The 25152-nt window shown below is 42.9% G+C and overlaps 1 protein-coding gene across 1 annotated transcript; it reads left to right on the top strand.

Annotated features, from left to right (window-relative positions):
- Positions 1-8453: 8453 nt before the first annotated feature.
- SLC30A1 (solute carrier family 30 member 1) lies at positions 8454-16226 on the top strand. The gene is made up of 2 exons (XM_025921220.2): positions 8454-9716; positions 11376-16226. The coding sequence occupies exons 1-2, from the start codon at positions 9107-9109 to the stop codon at positions 12275-12277; spliced, it is 1512 nt and encodes a 503-aa protein (XP_025777005.1). The 5' UTR covers positions 8454-9106; the 3' UTR covers positions 12278-16226.
- Positions 16227-25152: the final 8926 nt, after the last annotated feature.

Raw genomic sequence — 25152 nt, 5'->3', positions numbered from 1 at the left:
GAGGAAAAAGGAAAGGCACATTTGGGGATTAATTGATGATAATAATGGCTAAAATATAATGGGCCCCATATGAGTTTCCTGTGGCTACCATAATAAATAATCACAAATATAGTGCTTAACACGACAGAAATTTATTCTCTCACACGTATGAAGGCAGAAGTCTGAAACCAAGGTGTTGGCAAAACTGTGCTCTAGGGGAGATTCCTTTTCTTGCCTCTTCCAGCATCTGCTGGCTGTTGGCACTCCTTGGCAACCTGTCTCTACCCTCACATGACCTTCTCTTCTGTCTAGTTACCCTGTGTCTCTTATTAGAGATGATCTTTTCATCTCAAGATCCTTACTTACATCTTCAAATGACCCCTTTTCCAAATAAAGTAACATTTGTAGTTTCTAGGAATTAGGACATGGGCATATCTTCTGGTGGGGGGCAGGGGGGGCACCATCCAACCCATTACAGGCTCTTTCCATGTTCCAGGCCTTGTCCTAAGCATATTATATGTATTAACTAACCTAATTCACAATAACCCAGTAAGATAAGTTATTATTTTGGTCCACATTGAGAAAATGGAAGCTTGGAGCCATTAGGTAACTTGGAGCCATTACTTAAAATAATTTGGCTTGAATCGTGGGCTTGTGTCGAGGAGGAGTGAGAGACAAGTTTGGATAAACAAGTTAAAGTCATATGCAGAATGCCTTCAATTACACCTAGATAAAATGTTGTGCCTTATTCTGTGGGTAATGGGCAGCCACTGAGGGTTTTGAGCATTGATGTGTGGGGATATTGATCAAAAAGCACTGCATTAAGTAGACTGGAGGAGGGTGGGAGTGGGAGACCTATTAGAAGTGCTCACGTAATTGCTATGAGAGACATGTAGGCCTAGACTGGAGAGCTGGCCACAGAAACAGCTCATCCTTCTTTTCATCCCAGCATGTGGAGCTAGACTCCCTTTTCCATTAGACTTAGCTTTTCCATCTTCCTAGATGCCATTCCAGGAGGCAACTGAGAGATCAGACCATTTCCATTTGCCCCATTTTAGCCCACACTGGTTTTTCCATTAAAGGATTGCTCTCAAATTTGAAGGCACCTGAGCAGCGCCTAGAAATGCAATCCCTGTGATTTTGATGGTGGTCCCTTTTAAGACAATGGCACTTTGGGGACTGAAGGATGTCTCTCTTGAGGTTAAGAGATGCTCAACTCTGACCTTATGATGGAATAAGCCTTGAAGCCAACTTAAAGCATAAATACAGTCAATAACAAGGACTCATGGGAATGGTCATCGATGCGGCTGCCATGAAGCTAGACCTTTGCTTTCTTCCTCCAGAATCAGCAGACAGGCAGAGGGAAATATCTCTAGTCTTACTTCTCATCTGTTCTTCTTAGTGACTATTGCTGCTCCTGTACAACCTGAATATTAAACACCCCTTACTCATTTTTAGTCTTTTCATCTCCTTCTGATATGTGATCAGTAACACCTGAAGAAAAAGGCATTTCCTATTGGATAATAAAAGGTTTGAGTACGAGAGACCCCCAGTCATACTCTGAGTCCTCAGCCCAACCTGTTATTTAGACTTCAGAAGCCATTAATGCTAGTCAGAATAATGAAATGTTTCCAAAAACTGTAAGCTCATTATTTTTCTTTCTGCAACAGTGAAAGCAAAAACTTAAATGCTTATTCACACCTGGAGTTCGATTAATTTTAAGGAATGCTTTCCTACAAGGACAAGACATTTGGTTCATTAAAAAGTTTTTGATACAGAATACCATTCATTACAAAATAAAATGCAAGTACGGCAGGTGAATATAAAATTAAAAAGTAAAATGAAAACATTTTTAAGTTTGAGGAGGATATCTTAACTCCTAACTCCATGTAATATTCTTCCTGGGTAAAAAAAAATTTTTTTTTTCTAATGCCTTTGTCCCCAAAGTGTGGTCCAGAGGCCACCAACATTGGAGTCCTGCAAGAGCTTTTGGAAATGCGGGATCTCAGTCTCCACCACAACCCCTACTGAATCAGAACCTGCATTTTAACAAGGCACCTCAGGGAAGGGGTCAGTTTTTCACTAATGTTAGTCTTTTGGAAGATATCTGAATAGTTACAGAAACTAAAAGGAAGAATTGGGATTAACTAATTCATTCTATAGAATTATGTGTGAACAGACCCAATTTTGGAACACATCACTAGAGAATCAGACTTTGGAGTGACCTGTTAAAGAGGTACGTGTCACTCACAAGTAGGCCACCTCCCCTTGGTCCTTATAGTAATTACAAATTAATAAGAAAATCATAGAACCAGAAACTTTTAGAACTGAGATGAATGGTAGAATTTTATGGTTAGTGCATGTTAGGTTCTGAGCCTCATATTGGGTTTGTTACTCATGAATTTGGGTATGAAGTTAAAAATAAACATGTTCTTGGTGAGATTAGATTAGGGCCTCACAAGCCACGGGACCTTGAGCAAATTTCTTCATGTCTTGGAATCTCAGTCCATAATCTGTAAGATCCAGTCGGCAAACTTCATAGCCTTGTCATGCATGTTAAGTGAGGAATGTTGAAGCACTCTGAAAGCTGTGAGAACCTAGAATGTTATCATATGGCAGATTTCAAGGCCGAGTCCCAGTTTCATCCAATTAATTGCATCTTGTGTGAGATAATATCACAGCCAAAGCCTGTCTGATGTAAAGACAAAGGTAAGCTTGGGTGCCTGGGTGGCTCAGTGGGTTAAGCATCGGACTCTTGATTCCTGCTCAGGTCATGAGCTCACGGTTTGTGGAATTGAGTCCCACATTGGGCTCTGCACTGACAGCACGGAGCCTGCTTGGGATTCTGTGTCTTCATCTCTCTCTGCCCCTCCTCTGCTTGTGTGCACTCTCTCTTTCTCAAAATAAGTAAGCATTTTTTAAAAAGAGGAAAAAAGTGAGCTAATTAATAAGAAAGTGTCATGGTGTTTCCTACATTGTCCAGCAGGAAAAGGTCCTCTGATCATCATGTTCAAGTGTAGATGGAGAACCACTATTGTTCAATGGTCAGGTTCTGTTGACCGAATGTATGAATTACTAAGCTGGACAAAGGTAATTTATTAACATTCATTCATTCAACAAACATTTACTGAGCCAGGCTGGCTAGGGACACAATGGTGAGCAAAAGCACACATCGCCCTTGCCCACACGGAGCTCACAATCTAATGAAATACTCACGTGGATAAACGTTAACTGTGTCATTGTTCTGTGCCATAAAAGCTCAGGCCAAGGAGCCAAGAGAACTTGCACTAGAGAGACTTGACCTGGTCATAGGGGTTAGAGAAGACCTCCCTGAGGAAATGGCCCCTAAACTGAGAGCTGATGGATGAGGAACAACTAACGTGGGGAAAAGGGGATGGAAGAGTGTCCCAGTCAGAGGGAACAGTGCATGCACAAGTCTTTTTGCAGGAGGGAGCATGGTGGTCAGAAAGGCCAGTCCTGTTAGGTGGAGTGATGGCTTGAGGCTGGGGAGGACATCCAGGGACTGACCATACCCAGCACCATGCATTTGAGCTTGGTTCTTCTCAGAACACCTGGAGGCCTCTGAAGGATTGCACTGTGGTGGAGGAGGAGGAGGAGGAGGAGGAGGAGGAGGAGGAGTATTTTGCAATGACCAGACCTGGGTTTTGAAAAGATCACTCTGGCAGCAAAGAAGAGTATAACTAAGGGGCAGGAGGGCAGAGTGTGTGTGCAGAGGCAGGCAGGAGATTTTACAGCCTAGGAGAGAGAGAGGAACTGCTCCCCTCCACAGAATATCCAACTGCCGGTCTAGTTCCCTCCTCCCGGGGCAGCCTTGCTTCTGAAAGTCTCTGCCCACCAACAGGGAGGCAGCCTGTGTGCAATGGACTCTCCCCTCTAGACAGAGAAAGTGAACAGACCAGAGGTCCAGCCAGCAAATTAGTCCATTTTGAATCCATGCGAATCAGTCCCCTGTAGGTGAAATGATAAAAATGCAGTGTCTGAATATGCAAGTTGAAAATTCAGTCCTGGATTCTTGGTGGTGCTAAATACCAGGTAACCTGAAAGGGCCCATCTGAGAGTGTCAGCCAGGCTTCAGCATCTCCCTTAACTCATTTCCTAACTCCCGTGAAGAGGCCATCTCTTTCAACCACTCACTGAAAAGATGTAGAAAGTAAGGCCTAATCACACAGTAACTTTTAAGGACCAGTTCCTTGACCTTTCTAAAACTCATAAGGCGTGTGATCCTTTCAAGATGCCCCACTGGTCAGCATCATCTTCATAGACAAGTAATGGAGAGAGTCATAGAAAAATGTCTTTAAGTTAAAAAAAAATTTTTTTTAACTTCTGTTCTTTGTACTTTAATTTCAATCTCCAGTCCCTAGCGTAGAAAGGCTAAAGAGAATGGGTATATTCCATCTATACCTTAAAACTGACTACCTGAGCCTTCAACAATTTCTGGCATAATAAGACATTCACAAATGTCTTTAATGAGGCTTTCCATATAGGTGTCACTGCCTTTATTTCTAGATTTAATTTCCAGGCATGACTGGAGAACTTTGATCCAGTTTTCAGTCTCCCAGAAACTTTGGTCCAGTTTTCTTTCCCTTGCTATTCACTCTTACCTGCCTTTCTTTAGCTTATCCAAGTACAAAAAGCTCAGCGATTGTCCTGGGCTTCTCAATGTACATTCTAGTCTAGCTGTTCCTGTTTCCCCTTTGCTTCCTCATAGGGTTTCCTGCTCTGACCCTTTCTTTCATATGGTTTCCCTTATACCTCTGAGCCCTTTTGTGATGTTTCTGGGCTTTATTCTTACATTGTTACTTGTTTATTCTTTTTTCTACTGCCTGTTCCCTCGGGGAGCCGCTAAAATTCAAACCCTGGCCCTCGTGTTGTTGCTAGAGATTTTACCGTGTATTTGTAATAATTAATCACGTACGTTCCAAAACAAACAAAAAACCAAACAGATCCATTCCCCCCATCATTTTTGCTTTAAGATTGAACATTAGATGTGATTTACTGTTAACTAAAGTCAAATGTAATCTGGTTTTCTTCTTTTCCATGCTTGCAGTCATGATTTTTGATAAGCAAGATTCAGAGGTGTGTTAGTATTTAGCAGGGTGGTTGTTGGTTTTTTTGTGGGTTTTTTTTTGTTTTGTTTTGTTTTTGTTTTTTTTGCAAGAATCCTTTGCAACCAAGCTACATTTTGGATTGATAATTTGCAGGTTGGAGGAGCTTGGCATTGAGAGCAGGATGAGGTCTTTAGAGGGCTTTGAGATTGCAGTTTGTGTTACACATTTGATTTTTCACTCAAATTGGCAGTCTCTTTCCAAAAGGAGCATTATTCTCTCATCTTTAAAGTATGCTGAGTTTAGTCAGTTTGGATACTAAGCAAATTATCAGGAGAGTTCTCAAGATTTAGGAAGAAGAAGCCAAACCATTTTATTCAACTAGGGGCCACAACCTCCAGGGTTGTTGGTGAGTAATTCCATGGCTTTCTTTTATTTTAACCCACTTGTGGCTGTGTTAACACTGTGCAAGGGCTATCAGCTGAAAAAGGATAAGTATCAGTCTAGCTACCAAAGTACTTAGACTACACAGCGCTAGGGGGAAGAAAAGTTTATTTGACTGAAATGTTTTGCGGTCAGGTAAGTGGGATTACTCTTTGTGGAGTGCATGATTACAACTTTTTACACCCTGGAAAATGTAGCTCCCTCCCCATCCATCCCCTCCTTTGTATGTGAGGATAAAGCACATTGTGAAATGGCTTACAAGAGAAAGAAAAGTCTGCACCAGATGGGTTCTCATGAGTGACTATCGGGTTGAACTGAACCTACGAGCCTGTTTTTATATGGGTCTAAACATCTTCCAATTCTGTCTGCTTAGGTACTGAAGGGATGGCTGTCCTGTTTGCTGAGTGCTGCTGCCTTCTACATCTCCTTACTGGTTCCTCTTTGGGCATTAAATTCTCACATTTGGATAAATCTATTTTTTAAATAAAGGGACACAACAGCTCCCAAGAGGCGGCAAAATGGTATTCCAACCATTTCCACAGGATGTCTTGACCCAAAAGGGGCTCCCTAATTTCTCTATAGGAGGTGCTGGTTGGAAGGAGATTTGAAGCTGTGTTTACACAACAGGATCAGATAAATGTCCATTGTCCATACCAAAGGAGGGGAGATTATGAAGTGCCAAGACTCATCTCCCCACTCCTTACTACTGCCACCATCCAGATTTCATTGCAAATTTAGCACATTAAAAACAGCCTCAGTATTTTCCCCTTAAAATCAGCTCCCTTCCCTCCCAACTTCACCTGCTTAGTGCAGGATTTTCCCTGTCAGGTTAAAACATTTGAACTACCTTTGTTAAATTCTCCTCCTTAGTTTTCACCCTCCCAATTAATCATCAAATCCTATCAATTCTTCCTTTATAATGTCTTGGAAACTTTTCTCCATTCTTTTCTGTTACTGCAGAACAGAAATAGATGAGGATCCAGCTCTGTAGTGTGGATGGGGAAAATGAGAAACACACCACATACAAATAGGGGGAAAATAGAAATATATTTTTTTAATGCAAAATAACAAGGCTCCAAACTAGCCTTATGTATAGATCCTGAGGCACTGGCTAGCTTTGCCTTTGTCTTGTTTTGTCCAAAACAGTGGGGGTTCTTCCTCCTGTTCAGGGGCTGTGGTGAGGCCTTTCAGGGGTCTGGCTTAGGTTACCTGATTCCAGCCACCCCTCTACTTTAGGATCGGGAACTCTTCACTTCCAGATGAACTAATCTCCACTCAGTGCATATGTTTGCACTCTAAATTCATGTTGGTACAAGTTATTGAGTATTTCATTGTAATTTAAACATTTTATACGTTTATATTTTACCTCCACCGGACTAAGCGCATTCTTCCTTATTCTCAACCGCCCCTCCCCTTCCCCATAGCAACCAACACAGGGTTTGGCTATTTGTAGTCCATAAATAAAATGTTTGTTCAATCATAGAGCCTTAGAATTTTAGAGTCAGAAAGAATCTGAAGAGATCCTCTTGCCCAATCCTTTATGTTTGAAGAAACAGGTCTAGAGAGATTAGTGGACTCTTCGAAAGTCACACAGCTGGCTAGTGACAAAGCCAGCACCAGAACCCAGGTTGCCCCTGCTTGAAGTCTGTAGCCTAAACTGTCCTTAGATAATCAGTGACAGAAATATCTGCCTTTACACAAGGTCTCCTAGGGATGGTGGTGATAGGTGTAAATATTTACTGATATATTTACAAAGACTCAGTTCTCGCCGCTTGCGAGACTGCTCCTAAGGTCTAACTCCTCAGCTCGGTGTTGAGCAGTCCCAAGTTCATGCAGCACTCCTTTACGGATGAGGCCTCATCCCGGTTCTTTGACAGGACACGCACCACACCCCACCCCAACCCGGGAGTCCCGTACCCACGGGCTCCCCCTCTAGGCCCCTCCCTGGATGCAGTCTGTCACACAGCGGGCGCGGTCTCTGGTCTCTTCTACTGGATGCAGGCCCGTGGAAGCCCAGAGGGAGGGTCTCAGGCCACCCGCCAGGCGGGGTCTTGGCTTTGCGGAGAAAAAATTAGAGGGCAAGCCATTTAGAGAAAGGGACAAAGGTGTATCAAGCATAGAAGTGAGAAGGGAGCTACTCTCCGGACAAAGCAGCCGTCTCTCCTCCCAGGTGAGGAAGAGGACCCCCCTCCGCCTCTAAAGAAAGGTTTTATAAGTTTTTCAAAATCAGCTAACATACGGGAGGGGCTTATTCCTAAACTTCAAGTTTATCATTTACACCGAGCGGTTAGTTTCTCTGTTGTCTTAGGGTTGTGGAATTACCCACAGGGAGCAATTTTAAGAATGTCCAGCCTCTATGACTTTTACTGCCAGAGGGAGTCCGGTCTTGTGGTCTTCCATGAGTGGGATCTTGTGACTTTTTATGACCTGCTGACTTTTAGGTTAAGGGTCAGCCTAAATACCAAAATGGCTTTACTTAGGTCAACTTGTCTCCCCAGCCTCCCTTCCCTCCTGCCTCACCACGTGGACTCAGCTCGGAGGATCAAAGTCTGTTTGCTGCCCGGCCCCAGTAGGCGTGAGGGGTGCTGCGAGGACCCGCAGGGCCGGAGGAGCGGCCCCGCCTTGCTGGGGGACCCCGCCTGCCCTGCCCCTCCCCCTCTCCCCCACCCCCAGCTGCACGCGGCCCGCGCCCCCAACCCTCCCCCACGACGCCCGCCGCTGCACCCGGCCGCGGCCCCCGGCCCACGCCCGGCTCCCGGAGGGAAAGGCCCCGCCCCCATCTGTTGGAGCCCCGACACCGCCCCTTCCCGCCCCTCCGGTCTTCCATCCAATAGCAAGCGCAGATGGGCGGGGTGCCGAGGCTGTCGTGAGGGGGCCCTGGCCAATGGGGAAGCGTGCCGGGCCTGGTGGGCGGGGCGTCGAGGCCTTGTCACGCTCGGGTCCGTGTGAAAACGGGGGTTCCGAGTGCAAAGCAAAGTTTTTTTGTAAACCGTCTGCAAAGGAGGGGGGGCGAAGAAGGCGCCGGAGACCGGGCCGAGTGCAGCTGCCGTGGCCGCCGCCTTTTTAGCTCTTCAGGCGTCGGCTCCCGGGTCCGAGCCACAGCGGAGGAGACCAGCAAGGGAAAGACCTGCGCGGAGAGCCTGCAGATGCTCGGAGCCTTCGTAGCGCGGAGCTGCCCGTCGCCCGCCCCCGCCGCCCGCCTGCTCCTGCTCCTGCTCCGGCTCTTCGTCCCCGGACTCCGGGAGCCCCAGCTCCCCGCCGCCGCCGCCGCCGCCTCGGCCTCCGCCGCCTCGGCCTCCGCCGCCCCTCTGTGGGTGTGGGGACTGCTGGGGCTGAGCCGGGCCTCCGCGCCGGCTCCGAGGACGGACGCCTGAGGAGCTGCGCGCCGCCGGCCCGCCGGGGACGCCCGCAGGCGCGGGGGCTCGGCGGCTTGACCCCCGGGCTCGCCCCCGTCCGGCCGCGGAGGCCCGTCAGCGGTTTCCCCAGCGGCCCGGTCGGGCGGCGAGAGACCCGCGCGGCCCTCCCGCCTCAGTCGCCCGGTCGCCGGCCGCCGGCGACTCGCCGCCACCGCCAGTGTAGCCGCCGGGCCGCGCTCGGCGGGCCCCTGAGCCGCAGCCATGGGGTGCTGGGGTCGGAACCGGGGCCGGCTGCTGTGCATGCTGATGCTGACCTTCATGTTCATGGTGCTGGAGGTGGTGGTGAGCCGGGTGACCTCGTCCCTGGCGATGCTCTCCGACTCCTTCCACATGCTGTCGGACGTGCTGGCGCTGGTGGTGGCGCTGGTGGCTGAGCGCTTCGCCCGGCGGACCCACGCCACCCAGAAGAACACGTTCGGCTGGATCCGGGCCGAAGTGATGGGGGCTCTGGTGAACGCCATCTTCCTGACCGGCCTCTGCTTCGCCATCCTGCTGGAGGCCATCGAGCGCTTCATCGAACCGCACGAGATGCAGCAGCCGCTGGTGGTCCTCGGGGTCGGCGTGGCCGGGCTGCTGGTCAACGTGATGGGGCTCTGCCTCTTCCACCATCACAGCGGCTTCGGCAACGATTCCGGCCACGGCCACTCGCACGGGGGTCACGGCCACCCCAAGGGGGCCCGCGGCAAGAGCAACCGCACCGGGAGCAGCGACAACAGCGTGACCCCAGGCGAGCAGAGGCCCGAGCAGGAGGAGACCAACACCCTAGTGTCCAATAGCAGCAGCTCCAACGGGCTGAAACTGGACCGGCCAGGTGAGAGGAGAGAGTGGCCGCCGCAGGTGGTTGGGTCAGGAGAAACCGGGACCCTAGGCTGGCCCGGGGCGGGATGGCCCGCACGCCCCCTGGTGCCCGAGCCGGCCGGCGCCGCGCCGCCTCCTCCCCTCGCCCTCCGGGTCCCGCACCCGCGGGGCACACGAGGAAATAGGACCCCTCTCAGCCGGGTGCTGGGAGCCGGGGCGGGGGTGGGGGCGCGGCTGGGGTGTCGGTGGGGACTGTGGTTTGGGGAGTGGGAAAAGGCTCAGGAGGTGACCGTCAGCCCGCCGCAGTCCACAGCCGCACTTGGCTGCCCTTACAAGAGACTGCCTGCTTTTGGTTTTCACAGGATCAAAAGCGCTTCCTGATTAAATTTCTTGGCCCTCTTGGGAAACGGAGAGAACCCCCAGTTAGTTCATGCTTGGTCGGTGGCTACTTGAAACCTTGCCCTGCCCGAGCGGTTCTTAGGCCCCTTAAGCAAGTTTCTCAGTACGGTATTCAGAGCCAGCTAGCCTTGGACTTTGCCGAGCTCAAAACCCTGGTTGGAGGTTTCTTTCATGAACAGCAATGTGTGTTTCAGTTAGTTGTCTAAAGTCGAAGCCTAATCCTGACAATCCTAGGTTTAGGACCTGTCTGGTCGTGTTTGACATTTCACTGAGGACTTTTCAAAATCATCCTAAAATAAAAGTGATGGCCACTTATTAATCTTATTTTTTACTGTATGCTTTTCATTCTAAACATTATTGCTCCTGAAGGTAATTTGGAAAATATTGAAAGGCGATGGAAAAAGGAAATCAACCCAAGTCCAACTACCCAGGCTCAAAGACATTGACAATTTGGTGTATTTCCTTCCGATTTTTTTTTTTTCATTTACATTTATTTGCTTGGTAGTATGATGCTACACAGACAGTTGTTGCTGTTTTCAAGATGCAGGGTGTCGTGTTAATGACATTCAACTTGTACATTTGAAAAGGTTTAATAAACGATTGAATTTCCCCTCACCCATGCTCTTCAAGGTGTTATTGCAAAGAAAATTAAGCTGCTCTGGTGTGCATACAGTAATTCCTTTCAAAGATGGATACATTTGGTTTAAGAGCTAGTAGGGTAGATAGTGGTCATTTATTGCGGCTTTTCCTGAAGTTTATGATTGTTGATGGGTTTGTGTTGTTGATTTTTTAGTTTCTGAACCCTCTCCACCAAGATACTCTATGGTTTACATTCATGATAAAAGTTTAAAAGTTAGCCACTACACCTTAATGACAAAGAGTGACTAGAGCTGTGTGTCAGATCAGGCACCGTGGCATTTAATTTATGGGGGATCGCATTAAATTTTATATTTTCTGTTTGTATATGCCAAAAAGTATAGTGGAATGTTCCCACCCCCACAGAAAAGATGAAATTTTGGGGGGAGGCGGGCAGATAGGAGAGTGGTTAGGAGGATGGGGAAATGTAGTGTCTTCTTAATAACTTGATTTAGCCCTGGCCATTTTGCCCTGGCTCATTCCCAGTATGTCAGTTTATATATTAAACTGCCCTAGGCACATTTTTAAATCATATTTTATGAAAAATGTTCACCTCCTTGACTAAGATGGAGTTAGATGAGGATGTGTGTGTAAACACTTTAAATGTATTTGATACAGCAGTTTTCTTTCTTTGTAGATCCAGAAAAGTCCAGAAATGATGCAGTGGAAGTACAAGTGAATGGGAATCTTATCAGAGAAACTGACCATATGGAATTGGAAGATGATAATAAGGCTGGACAACTTAACATGCGTGGAGTTTTCCTGCATGTCTTTGGAGATGCTTTGGGTTCAGTGATTGTAGTAGTAAATGCCTTGGTCTTTTACTTTTCTTGGAAGGGTTGTCCTAAAGGGGAGTTTTGTGTGAATCCATGTATCCCTGACCCCTGCAAAGCATTTGTAGAAATAATTAATAGTACTCATGCAACAGTTTATGAAGCTGGTCCTTGCTGGGTGCTATATTTAGATCCAACTCTTTGCATTGTAATGGTTTGTATACTTCTTTACACAACTTATCCGTTACTTAAGGAATCTGCTCTTATTCTTCTACAAACTGTTCCTAAACAAATTGATATCAAAAATTTGATAAAAGAACTTCGAGATGTTGAAGGAGTTGAGGAAGTTCATGAATTACATGTTTGGCAACTGGCTGGAAGCAGAATCATTGCCACTGCTCACATAAAATGTGAAGACCCGACATCATACATGCAGGTGGCCAAAATCATTAAGGACGTTTTTCATAATCACGGAATTCACGCTACTACCATCCAGCCTGAATTTGCTAGTGTAGGCTCTAAATCAAGTGTAGTCCCATGTGAACTTGCCTGCAGAACTCAGTGTGCTTTGAAGCAATGTTGTGGGACCCGGCCACAAGCCCCTTCTGGAAAGGATGCAGAAAAGGCCCCGACAGTTAGCATTTCCTGTTTAGAACTTAGCGACAATCTAGAGAAGAAGCCCAAGAGGACTAAAGCTGAAAGCATCCCTGCTGTTGTGATAGAGATTAAAAAAATGCCAAACAAACAACCTGAATCATCTTTGTGAGTCTTGAGAAAGATGTGGTATTTGACTTTTGCTTTAAACTGCAAGAGGAAAAAGACTCCATTGAAATTCTAAGTTTGCCAAGTAGTGTAATTGAAGTCCTTGTCTGGTCACACAGTTTAATTCTATTTTTGTAAGAACATAATGGGACTGCTTAACATAGTTCTATATTACAACTTTGTGATTATTAGTGCAGAGTACAGCTATGCTGTAACAATTTTGGAAAGCCAGTTTTAACACTATGTTACATTTTTGTTTAAAGTATAAACCTTATATAACATAATGACATTTGATTTCCAGTTTTTCCATGGTAAAAAATTAATTAGGGGGATAAATAAATTAAAATTGTTACTGGAATTTCTCTGCTTTTCTTTTCCCCCAGTGTTATACTTTATTTATTAGAATTAGAATCACTAAACTTTGAAAATCATCAACAGGTTCGTTTCCTTTGATGTTTCGGGTAATATTTATTTGCCCTCTGAGATCATTACGTAGCATAATGGCAGCATGTTTTTAAGAATGACTCATGGATATTATTAGGAAAGGCTCCCCTTTTTCTTCACATGGGGTATTTACGATACTAAAGATCAGTTACTGTCCTGGATTCTGTCTTGCTGAGTATTATTCTAATAAACAATTGAGATAATTAACAAGTTGAACTATAGTTTACATATGATAGGGCATATAAGAGTAAGAGCAGGGAAGAAGGTTCACCAAATTAAATATATAGATTGTGGTAAGTTAATATTCAGACTGCATTTCTAAATTATTTGGAGAATCTTAACTCATATCTTCTTTTACCAAAGTTAGTCTAAAATGTGGACATGTTCACCAGCATCACTTTCTTTGAAAGATTGCCATTAGAACATTGAGCTGAAAGTTGGCTTACGAAATATATACAGTAAGTATTTTTAAGGCCGTTAAAGCTAACCTAATAATTACCTGTTAAATGGCAAGCTTATTCATGTAATCTTTTCAGTTGTAGATATTTACAAAAAACTTAACGTTAGTCGTTTCATGGTGACCAATCATGAATGGATCCAAACAGCTTTTTTCGAGCACAACCAGCAGTTCTTGTGCTTTGCCCAGAGCCACTGACTTAGGGGGGAGAGAAAAGAAATCTAAGGGTTAATGCAATTTGGATACTAAAGTCTTAGAAAGCAAAGTTAACGAAGGCAAAATTAATCATTAAGATTCTGTAGGTCATCCAGTCTTGACCTATCTCGGATCTTCTAATAGTGGTCTATTTTGTAAGATTGCCACAGTATCTACACAGGATGTTCCTGGCTATGACATTGTTGCTGTGGGTTTCAAATCCATACACAAATATTATTTAAGGCTAGTTAAGTTATATTTTTCTTGACAGAGAGGGGCTATGCTTTGTGAAGAAACTAGAGTTTTGTCCTCAAAAGGATGAATAGGAGTGTCGGTTATCATGTATAGCTCTATTTTTCTAGAAATAAGGTATCCTGACTACTTCAGTAACTTTTATAGCTGACTACTTTTGGGGTGGCTGTCTTTTGGGATTTGAAATAATTCATTGTTTAATGGGTCTTAAGATGAAGGCATCGGCATTGGGCAGTTAACTTTTTTAAAGGGATCTTTTGTGGTGGATGGTGTGTTTTTTTCTAGTCTAAGCCTATTGCTGGCAATGGGCCTATTTAAGAACAGCCGATTTTTCCAATGAGAATGAGGTAATTTTAGGAACACCGTTTGTAAGTTCACATTTGCTATAATGGGCCAAAACCATAACCTGCCAATTTGCAATACATCTTGATCTTTTAATACTCTTATCTGATAATTGTGTAATTCAATTCCTAAACTGGAAGTTACTTTGAATTTTGCAAAACAGTTTTTTAAACATGAAATTTGGGAATCTCCTAATTTGGGTAAACGAGAAAGAAAGCTTGAAACTGTACTGTTATCATGTACATTCCTGACTTAACACTTAAAACTACAAAACATTTCATTAAGATCTTAAAACAGTCTATGTTACAGAAACATTTTGGTAACAATGTATACAATAGGATAATTGGTAAAATACATTCAGTGGGGTTTTCTTTACAAATGCTCTATTGGGTCTTTCTTAAAGGTTGTACAACATATAAAGACATCAGCTAACTGAGTTTTTGTTTTTGTTTTAATGGTGTACAGGCATGGAACAAGGGCTTTTTTTTTTTTCCCCAAAAGTGCTTTGAAGGTAAAAGCCTTTAGATTTCAGTTATTTCACTTTGCGTAATTTTTAAGTAGCTTATATGTAACAAAGTGGTACCACAGAATTCTTTTTTCAGAGGACTTTGTCATAATAGCAAAATCAGTGGGCACTGACTCACCTTTTGAGTTTTAGCAGAGAATTATTTATTTCTTTACAATGCACTTTCTAACCCATTTTTAGCATTATCTTTTAAAAAATGCTTTTATATTTAAATATTGTGGGATTTAAGTGTCTTTTCCAAAATAGCTTATTCCTCCCTGAAAGAAAATGAGGGGAATACCCTGAATTATTAGGAGACTTAAACCCAATATTTAAATATGCTTTTTATAGCAATGCATCAATTTTAGGAGGTGCATCTCTCCTGCTGGCTCTTTTATATTTGAGCAAGATCAGTGTGTTTAGAATATGTGTTTAGAAACTTGTCTGTTGTCTCGGTTTCGTGAAAAGGAGGTGCTGCATGTGCCTGAATTAAAACCAACGCAAATTTTTCCAAGCCAAATGCCGCCTTAGTGATGAGAGTGATTTCATTCTCCACTGTCACCTTATAGCTTCTATGATTGTTTAAAGGTTTTTTTTGAAGGGCATCTGCATTGTAAAAATATGGACCAGGACCTTTTAAAAAAGTCAAAAAAGGACAAAAGCTTTGGTGTATGAATTTTAGCGTTTTAGAAAACAATGTCTGGATAACTAAGGTATGTAATTTGAATAGGAAAAATTTCCATCAAGAGCACCTTGAAAAATCTCAATAGGTAGAAGACTATGGTTATAACATGTTTGTATCTTGTTTTAACATGCCCAGTTAATTTTGAATTTTTGAAAGTTTGGGGGGAAATGGCCTATGGAACCTAGTGTGAAGTATTTAGTAGGCTAACCGGTATTGAGTTGAAGATTTTCACTGTTTATAAGCAGATATCGTTTGAATGATATAAATGTCATTTACCTGCTGTCTTAAGATGTTCACACATACACAAATATGGAGAATAATTCTACAATATGGAAATATTTATTTTAATAGAGTTTCAGTTAAGTCCTAAAACAGTGTTAAAACTCTTGGGAAGGTGGAGGGTTTTTTGTTGTTTTTTTCAGTGGAAAACTGTCAAATACAGTGTTTGGCCACCTGAAATGGGAATTGTAATAGCACTATTTTCATGTAGCGCTACCAATATTATGTGGCAATGCTATTCTGTCGTACTAACAAGCTCTGGAATATTTAGCGGTCCTTTTCACTGGCACAGGAGCCTTTTGTATGTCATTCACTTTAAACTTTTAAACCAAAAATTTTGTGGTCCAGTGTCTTTGGCAAAAAGATGCTGAAGGGAATGTAACATACAATTGTTATGTGGCTATATATAAAAAGACACAAATTGCCCTGTTATGGTTCTGCCTTGAAACAGCACAATGAAGTGTATCAATGTATTCTGTGATTCTTTATGAAACTTCCATGTTGTGTTGTTTTGTGTCAACCATAGCCTGTCCTTTGGGCCAGATGTGGCACAGTTAAATGCAAGTATCATCTCATTAAATGCAGATGCAGATCAAATGTCCTTTAGTGCTGCAACATTTTACCTGACTTTTTGTATGTTTTATGACTGTGCGTTGTTTTCCAAAGCTGTTCCTACCTCACCATGAGGCTTTATGGATTGTTATGTATTATAAATGTTCTTTATGAGACAGACTACTGTGTTTCTTCTCATTTATTAAATGTCAAGTAGAAAAATAAACTAATTTTAATATCTACTTCATCATTTTGTGCATGTGGCCTCCCCTCCTATACTAGGCTGGGTTATGTAGACTTAAGGTATTTAAAGGGAAATTGCAGCTTAACTTAAGTGTTGCTAGTGCACAGAGTGACCAGGTTATAGGATGGTAATGGGGAAGGAAAAAAAAATGTGGGCAAAAATTGCAACCGAAATTGAAGGGCTAACACTGCAAAGGCTCACTAACATGAAATATTCAGTGGCTGTGAAATGTTTTTGTTACAAATATTAAGCTCACATGTTATATAATTATAGGTTAACCTGCCTCTTTTGGTACTTGCTATTTGTAAGCATAGTTACTAATATGGATTATTAAATGTTTTACTATTACATGATCATCTGGAACTACTAACCCAAGAGTACATTACTACATTAGTTTGGTTATATGAGTTCAGGACTGTGATAAATGTAGTCTCTCATATAAAGAATTTCTTTAAAGAACTTGTGCTTCTGGCTGGGAGATAAGCAGATAAAAGTTGCATAAGAAAAAATCAAATTGGCAATAAATGGCAATAGATAATAGAATTGGTAAATACAGTAATACTCCAAAGAAGGGATGAAGATCTTTGGAAAGGATTCATGTACATGGGGGCTGAGAGACAAGGGCATGAGATAGTACAGAGGGCTGAGGATCGAGAGGTAGGAACTTGCTAAAGGTTGAAGTGCCATGTGAACCAGTTTGAATTTGTTTTCTAGGAATGGAGGAAGCCATCAATATTTGGAAAAATGAGAAGGTGGAAAAGGACACAGATTAGCTTTGGCATGGCAAGTAGGCAGTGTGAGACTGGAAGTCAAATCAGTTCATTAGGTATTCAATGCTAAGAGAATGAACTAGTTCCCAAATACCCTTGCCCGCATGTACGTATGCATACCACATTTCAGTTGATTTCCAAACACATCCTTTGTTTATACCTTAACTCAATTTCTGAAATCAAAATGCACAGATATAATCAGTAGTATCTTATAGCTGTTGGCCAACTTATTTTCTTATCTGAATGTCATCTTACTATTAAGAGTTCAGAAAAGAATTCTCAGGCAATATGGTATTTCAAGAAGTATTTGCCAACATTCCCTACAACATAATTTCATGTACTATGCATTGCACATCTGGATGAAAGCTGTTGCTTTTGAGTTAAATGAAAATACTCTAAAAGTCATGAACATTTTTTAATGAATTTTGTAAACATTTCTGAGTCTTCAGAATTGACCATAATTTTTGCTCCCCCACTGTAGTCTATGTAGCTTTTTTTTTAAAGTTTATTTATTCATTTTGAGAGAGAAAGAGTGTGAGTGGGGGAGAGGGCCAGAGAGAGGGAGAGAGAATCCCAAGCAGGCTCTGTGCTGTCAGTGCAGAGCCTGATATGGGGCTTAAACTCATGAACCATGAGATCATGGCCTCAGCTGAAGTCAAGAGTAGGCTTAACTGACAGCCACCTAAGCGCCCTGAGCCCTTTTTTCTTGTAAATCAAGGAATTTATGGCACTTTGTTGCATTTGCTTATTTATAAACTTGTTTACCTTTTAGATTACAAACTATGAGGTCAGAGCTGTCGTCTATTTATCATCTATCTATATCATCTATCATCTATATTTATTATTTGAGAGAGAGAGCCCACAAGTGGTAGAGGGAAAGAGAATCTTAAGCAGGTTCCACACCCAGCCCAGAGCCCGATAGGGGGCTTGATCCCACAAAGTGTGAGATCATGACCTGAGCCAAAATCAAGAGTCCGAAGCTCAATTGACTGAGCCGCCCAGGTGCCCCTATCTTTATTTGCTTAGGATTTAGCACAAGGACTGGCACGCTGTAGGAATTCAAAGGTGTTAAATGAATATTGGAGGAATGGTGGGAGTGGAACAAAAGAATACTATTCATAGCTAAAATATACCTAGCACTGAAAATATAGTAATATTATTAATAGCTATAATATTCTGGGCACTTATGAAAATATACAAAGCAACACATGGTTTCATTTAATTCTTTCAAACCATTAGGCATATTTCATTATTCCCATATTACAGACATATTCAGCACCTTACCCAAAGTCCTCTAGCTAGTAAGTGATGGAGCCAGAACTGGAATTCTGCAAGGAATCCATCAAGTAGCTTGCTTTCCAATCACTTTGAATCACCAACAACTAAATAAGTAGATTCAGAATGAAGAGTTCTTTTTAATTTTCATCTAATTTGCCTTTCCAAATAGAAAGGCAAAGGAAATGAGGAAAATAAATTTTAAAGCATTTGCTATTTATTTTTAAAAATTATAGTAGTTACCACATGAAGAACCTTTCTACCTAAGTTAGGGACGCCTGGGTGCCTCAGTCAGTTAAACAGTCTGACTCAGCTCAGGTCATGATCTCACAGTTTGTGGGTTCGAGCCCCATGTTGGGCTCTGTGCTGGCAGTGTGGAGCCTGCTTGGGATTCCCTCTCTCTCCCTCCCTCTCTCTCTGCCCCTCCTCTGCATGTGCTCTCCCTCTCTCCCTCTCTCTCTCTCAAAATAAATAAACTTAAAAAAAAAAGAAAAAGAAAAAGAACTTTCCTACCTAAGTTAGGTTTACTTACATTATGGTTTAGTGTCTTTTTTTTTTTTTTTTTTAATTACATGGGGGAGAGGAATAACCATCTTTTTTAGAATTCAGAGCCTCTCCTGGTTTTACTCTAGCCTTGTGGACAACTGCTAATCGTTACAAACTAGTGGCATTTTCACCTAAGTTATCATATAGCATTGTTTGAGGTATTAACTGCTTTTGCTAGAATACAAAAACTAGAGCTTAAATATCCTTTAATGCTGAAAGCAGTAGGCCTCTAGGGGAATGAGGAGTAGAGGTGATTGAAGAAAGTAAATATGGATGAGGAGGAGGAGACACAGGAAGAGGACCATCTGCTTTTCAACAGGAATGCTGTGAGCATTTTGGTGAGACAATTTATCATAGTTAGAGGAGTGTCCCATGCACTGAGTTTAGAGACCCTGGCCTCCTTCCTCACGTATGCAGGTAGTTCCCCCTTCCCCCGCCCATCAAGACACCCTAACTGTTTTAAATATCCCCAAGGGAGGCAGAATGGCCCCCATCGGAAACCATAAAAGGCTAACCAGTGAGAACTCCAGCCTCTCCCACATGATCCAAATGCTACATCTGGTCTCCTCCTTTTACATAGACTGTTACCACAGACTCTTCCTGTTTTGTCCAAATTTTAGTTTCATCCTTAAGTCCAGGAACCATGCTTCCATGCTGCATGGTCACATAGAAAGTCTAAAGGTGTGATTTCTAAGACTTCTAACCATTGATAGGACCAGGTAGACAGGAGCTCCTCTGATCGTTTGGGAAGATTGTTCTGCTCAGGAAAGCAGTGCAAATGTGGCCATCTGAATTAGTCATGGAAGCCCTTGGCTGTCTCTTTCGAAATATAAAGTAGAAATGGGTTTCTGGCAACCTAAAAGGGTTTAGAATCAGTGATTTTTATTAACGTGCAAATTTAAATATTCAAATAGAAAAACTGAGAATGGTTGCACTTATTTTTTTTTTTCTAATGGTGAAAATATCTAGGACAATATTGAACAAAATTTATCAGGAATTTTTATAGCCTGAACCAAGAGTGACCTTCAATGGCACCTGCCCTGGGCTCTTGCATCAAGTTTTAGATTCCTCTGGAAAGTGATAGTGATGCAGCAGTATCTACTGATGAAGACATTGGGTCCTGAGTTTCTACACATTATTAAAAGTCATCGAGCTGAAAAAATTAGGTAGTATATTATGGTAGAATAATGATCCCCTAAAGATGTTCGTGTCCTAATCCCCAGAACTTGTGAATATGTTACTTTACATGGAAAAGGTACTTTACAAGTATAATTAAGTTAGAAATCTTGAGATGGGGGGGGGGGGGGCGGTTATCTTGGATTCTACATGGACCAAATATACTCATAAGGGTCTTTAAAGGAGAAGGCAGGAGGATCAGAGTTAAAAGATATGATGACAGAAATATGGGTGACAGAAGTAGGGTTGGGGTTAGAGAAATTGGAAGATGCTATGTTGTTGGCTTTGAAAATGGAAGAAGAGGCCACTAGCCAAGGAATGCAGATGGCCTCTAGCAGCTGGAAAAGGCAAAGAAACAGATTCTCCCCTAGATCATCCAGAAGGAGTATGAATCTGCTGACACTTGTATCTATTCCATAAGACCTATTTTGGACTTAAGACCTCAAGAACTATAAGGTAATACATTTATCTTATTTTAAGCCACTAAGTTTGTGGTAATGTGTCATAGCAGCAATAAGAAATAAAGGTAGTGTATGTATATTAGTGTGTAACTATAATTTACACACTAAATTTGTGTATTATTTTGCTCTCACTGGAGTTACATTACTAACTTGTAACTAAATTTTATGAAAAAAGGGCTAGACACTATAAAAGGTGATATAATATTTTGTTTTATGCTTATGCAGTAATTCATATTGGATAAGTAAGTTAATGAAACATTGCTCTGCAGGTAAGAAGGAGATGCTCAGGTTGAATATATGAAATACAGTGATGGATTTTCTTTAACTATACATATGATCTGACTTTGTATGTTGAGATACCAAGGTTTAGGGATAATTCTTTAAGGGATTTGGTGGGCATCCAGACTTGCTCATGTGTTACCACGAGACCCAATCTGAACGAAAGGAGAGCACATGGTGAGTGAAATAACCTTGTATGAATTAAAGATGTCATTCTGAGTCCACCTGAGGTAACTATAGAGTGGCATTCACCACAGCAGCCGCCATTTTCCTCTCCTTACATTTCTCTCTTTTGTCCCACTTGGAGCCTGGTCACTCCTTCTTTTCTTCTTCCTCCCCTCTCCATTCTCTTTTTCCTGTTCTTCCTCAGCACAACCCCTTATTAGGCATATGACCTTGGGAGGCTGGATACCTCTTGGAGTCTCATTTTTCACATCTGTGAGATGGGACAACACATCCTTTATAAGGTCCTTGTGAGGATTACATGGGACAAAAACTAAAATGTATCTAGTACATTCTGTGTTCTGGCACCGTGCTAAATGTTTTTAGCCCATGTAATCCTTACAATCACCCCATGAACCAAAGGCTATTATTATCTCTTTAAAGATGGGGAAACTGAAGATAAGAGAATTGAGTGACTTCTGGTGAGTGGAGGAACCAGGACTGAACCCAGCTCTGGCTCAGGCAAAGTCTGTGCTCTTGGCCATGACATCAACTCTACTGAGAATCAGCCCAGTCTCTCATCTACGAGGATCTTCAAATTCAGCAGTATGCAAAGCCTTTAGCTCTGGAGTCAGACCGCCTGCTTTCAAATCCCAGACTCCACACTAAGACACTTAAACTTTCTGCCTTCTTTTCCTCATTTGCAAAATTATAAGAATAGTATTTCTTTTGGAGGGTTGTTTTAAGATTAAATGAATTAATACAAGTAAAGCACTTTGAACTGTTTCTGCTCCTTATGGTAAGTGCTCAGGAAATATTAGCCGGTTATTTTATTCCCTTCCTATTTCTTACTTTCCTTCTTCTTTCCTTCCTTCTCTTTTCTCCTCCTTCTTTCTCTTCTTTCTTTTTTTCCTCTCTCTCTAAGCCCAATTTGTGACCCTTAAAACCTTGATTAATCCTTTTCTTAACTCTTGGGCTTATACCAGTTCTCTTCATTGGCACCACATTTCTCTCCATCTTTCAAAATCATTAGACACTTTTTCCCCTTCTGGTGATGCCTAAAACAAACACCACCTGCAGGAGACAGGAGTATCTGGAAGATAAAGAGATGTTTACCAGTAATCTCTTCTAAGGCTGCTATGGGGAAAGGAGGGAGGTGGGAAAATAATTGAGGGTCAGAACAAGAAAGACAATTCCAACAATCACACGGGCCACGGAGGGAACGGGTGTGAGGTGCTTCCATTGGCTGCAGTGTGTCACATGTGCTGTCTGTTCTCTGGCTGGGGAGCCTGGTGGTGATTTCTGCTAAGGGCAAAGCTTGGACCCAATAGCTTGGAGATCTTTCTAGCTGAGATGTGAGGATTTTCTGAGAAGTCCTTGTGAGGGGCAGCGGTATGGCACAGAGAAAAGAGTCCTTGGTGAGTTTCCACTGCTCTGACCCAGCAAGCCGGGCACCACCACCTGCAGTTCTAGGGAAGCACATCCAAAGGAGGTAATAACATTCACTTGTATGCTTCTTCCTCTTCCTCCTCTCCTCCTCCTCCCCCTCCTTCTCCTTTTCCTTCCCCTTCTCTCCCACCCCCTCCTTTTCTTCCTCCTCCTCCTCTTCTTCTTCTTCTCCTTCTTTCTCTTCTCCTCCTCCTCCTCCTCCTTCTCCTTTGCCTTCTTTTTAAATCAATGGATAATATAATTTTTACTTTTTTTTTCTAACTGGATTGTTTGAGTACCTCTGAGTGTGCAGGCAGCGAGCATGTTGGGGTAGGTCTGGTGAGAAAACTCCTGAGTCAGCAGCTAACACATTTTTTTTTTTTTTTTTTTTTTTTTTTTTTACTGAACACCACTTGTGCTGGGGGCGGGGGCTTTAGCTGCCGAAGAGTTTTAAATTGTGTTTTCCCTCTCTTAATTATAACTTAGTGACAAGTCACATAAGGAGCACCCATTTGAAACAGAAGTTAATGAGCAGCAAAAAAAACCACACAATGATTTTGCATATTTGCTTCAGTATCTGCTTCCCTGCATCACTCAGTTGCATTCGTTAATAACTATTTTATAGAACATTCTAGTATCCACACTCCTACAAAATCCAACGTACAAAAGAGAAAAGATGGTGCTGATTCCATCCCAAGAGGTCTTTCATTTATTGGAAGTCAAGACTGCTCTTGCCCACAGGGTGGGATTTGTGGAGAAGGGCTTGCAAAGAGCAATCTGAAACTTGTCTTACATCATCGTTCAAAGCACAGCACGAGCATTTTGTATGTATAAAAAAAAAAAAAAAAGAGCTAATTTTGTGAAGTGTATAAATTAGGTTTTGAAAGCCCTTTTTGTCTATTTTTGGTGCTGGAACACAGGGCAATATTTCAACTTGTATTTTAAAACTATGTGTATGTATATGTAACTATATGTGTCCACAAAGTTTTTTTTCTTGCTTAAATAAAAAAAAATTCAGTTGAACAACATATGCCACTTGTTAAGCAATGGAACGATTTCAGTGATACATTGATTTCAAGTAAAAATATTGTTTCCTGTAAATCACTTATTCCACGTAAAAGTGACAAAGTACCAGGGCCCAGTGCCAAATAAGATCCTGGTGGCAGGAGGGCCGAGAGTACATGCACTTGAATGTGAAAGGCTGCAGCAGGTCATAAGGCTGGTAGGGCCACAGGTGTGGGTTGTCCTGGGTTCTCAGCTGTCCTGGTTCTTTTTTTTTTTTTTTTTTAATGTTTATTTTTGAGAGAGAGCAAGACAGAGTACAAACAGGAGAGGGGCAGAGAGAGAGACACACACACAGAATCTGAAGCAGGGTCCAGGCTCTGAGCTGTCAGCACAGAACCAGACTCGTGGCTCGAACTCACGAGCTGTGAGATCATGACCTGAGCTGAAGTTGGTTGCTTAACCACCTGAGCCACCCAGGCTCTCCAGTCCCGGTTCTTTTTCAGTAGCAGGAGCAGTACCTCTGGGATGGTGGTTGGGAACAACTGTGCCTAGGGCACAGGCAGGAGGGGAAGTTGAGGAACAGTGTGGGCACCTTCTCGCCATCAGCACCCAGCATCACTCTGCATCCAACGTGGTGGTTCGCTCATGGGTTTCAGAGACACAAAAATGAAGGTTGGAGTCCTGTGACCTGTCCGTTTCCTGTCTTCATCACCCTGGGCACACCGCTTTGATCTGCTTGGGGTTAATGGGATTGTTGTGGGGATTAAAGGAATAGTGCATGTACAGTCCTTGGCACAGAGCCTGGTATTAAATCAATGCTCGGACATTATTATCAGACCTCACTGCGATCCCACGAGGCATATACTCTCCCTTGACCAACAACCAAATGAGGCTTAGTGAGAATAAATTTTAATCTAGATTACTTCCTTCACTAGATTAAGTATCTAGTCTGGGCCTACCTTCAAATAGGGGTCTCCAAAGCTCTAGATTTTTTCCCTGAATGCCACACTTACACCTTGTGGGGGTTTTCCAGGATTTCTCTGTTCTCCTCTAAAACCCAGATGGATTTAGTCATTCAACAAGTATTTACTGAGTGCTTATTAAACAGCAGACGCTGCTCTGAGTGCTGGCCCTGTAGCTGCGAGCGCAGACACAAATCTCTGCCCTTGTGGAGTTTACAGTCTAGCAGATAAGATAAAGAAGTACGATGTATATTATATTAGCTGATGATAGATTCTAAGGAGAAAAAAATAGAGCAGGGATGAGCGCTATGGGCGTGTTTGTGTGTCTGTCAGAAGGAAGGAGTTTTGGCGTCAATATTTTACATATAAAGGCCAGAAAACCTGAAAGAATGAAAAAGAGATTTGAGTAGAGAGCTAAATGGGGTGCAGGAGCAAGCCCCTCAGATTTCCGGGGGAGAAGCCTTCCAGGCAGAGGGAATAGCAGGGTAGGACCCTGAGGTGGGGTTTGCTCAGCTCTTGGAGGACATAAAAGCATGCCCTGGGGAGGGGGGGAACGGTCTGTGCACCTAGAATTATTTGATCAGTCTGAGAATCGGCTTTCTTCCCCCAAAACCTGTTTTTCTAACACTTGGACTTCCCTTTAAGGAGTTGCTGCCCCTTGGTTGGGTCACTAAAGCCTGGGGCTGAAGCAACCCTGAGGAACAGGGTTGGCTTAGTGGCCGTCTGATTTGTTGTGTAATAGCATTGACTTCCTAGGTGACTCAGCAGGGTTCTGTGCTTAAACGTCAACTCTGGGGATGATGAGCTCCAGCCCCAAGGCCTCTCAGGTGTGGAGGATTCCCCACCCCAGGACCAAGGAA

The sequence above is a fragment of the Puma concolor genome, chromosome E4, assembly GCF_028749965.1.
Source record: "Puma concolor isolate L17-30 chromosome E4, mPumCon1.1.hap2, whole genome shotgun sequence".
Taxonomy (NCBI): domain Eukaryota; kingdom Metazoa; phylum Chordata; class Mammalia; order Carnivora; family Felidae; genus Puma; species Puma concolor.
Note: the sequence above shows the minus strand (reverse complement) of the source record. Positions and strands in the feature narration are given on the sequence as shown.

Coding starts and splice junctions, on each gene's coding strand:
- SLC30A1 (XM_025921220.2), top strand. CDS start 9,107: ATGGGGTGCTGGGGTCGGAACCGGGGCCGGCTGCTGTGCATGCTGATG. Junction 9,717..11,375: donor GCTGAAACTGGACCGGCCAG/GTGAGAGGAGAG, acceptor CTTTCTTTGTAG/ATCCAGAAAAGTCCAGAAAT.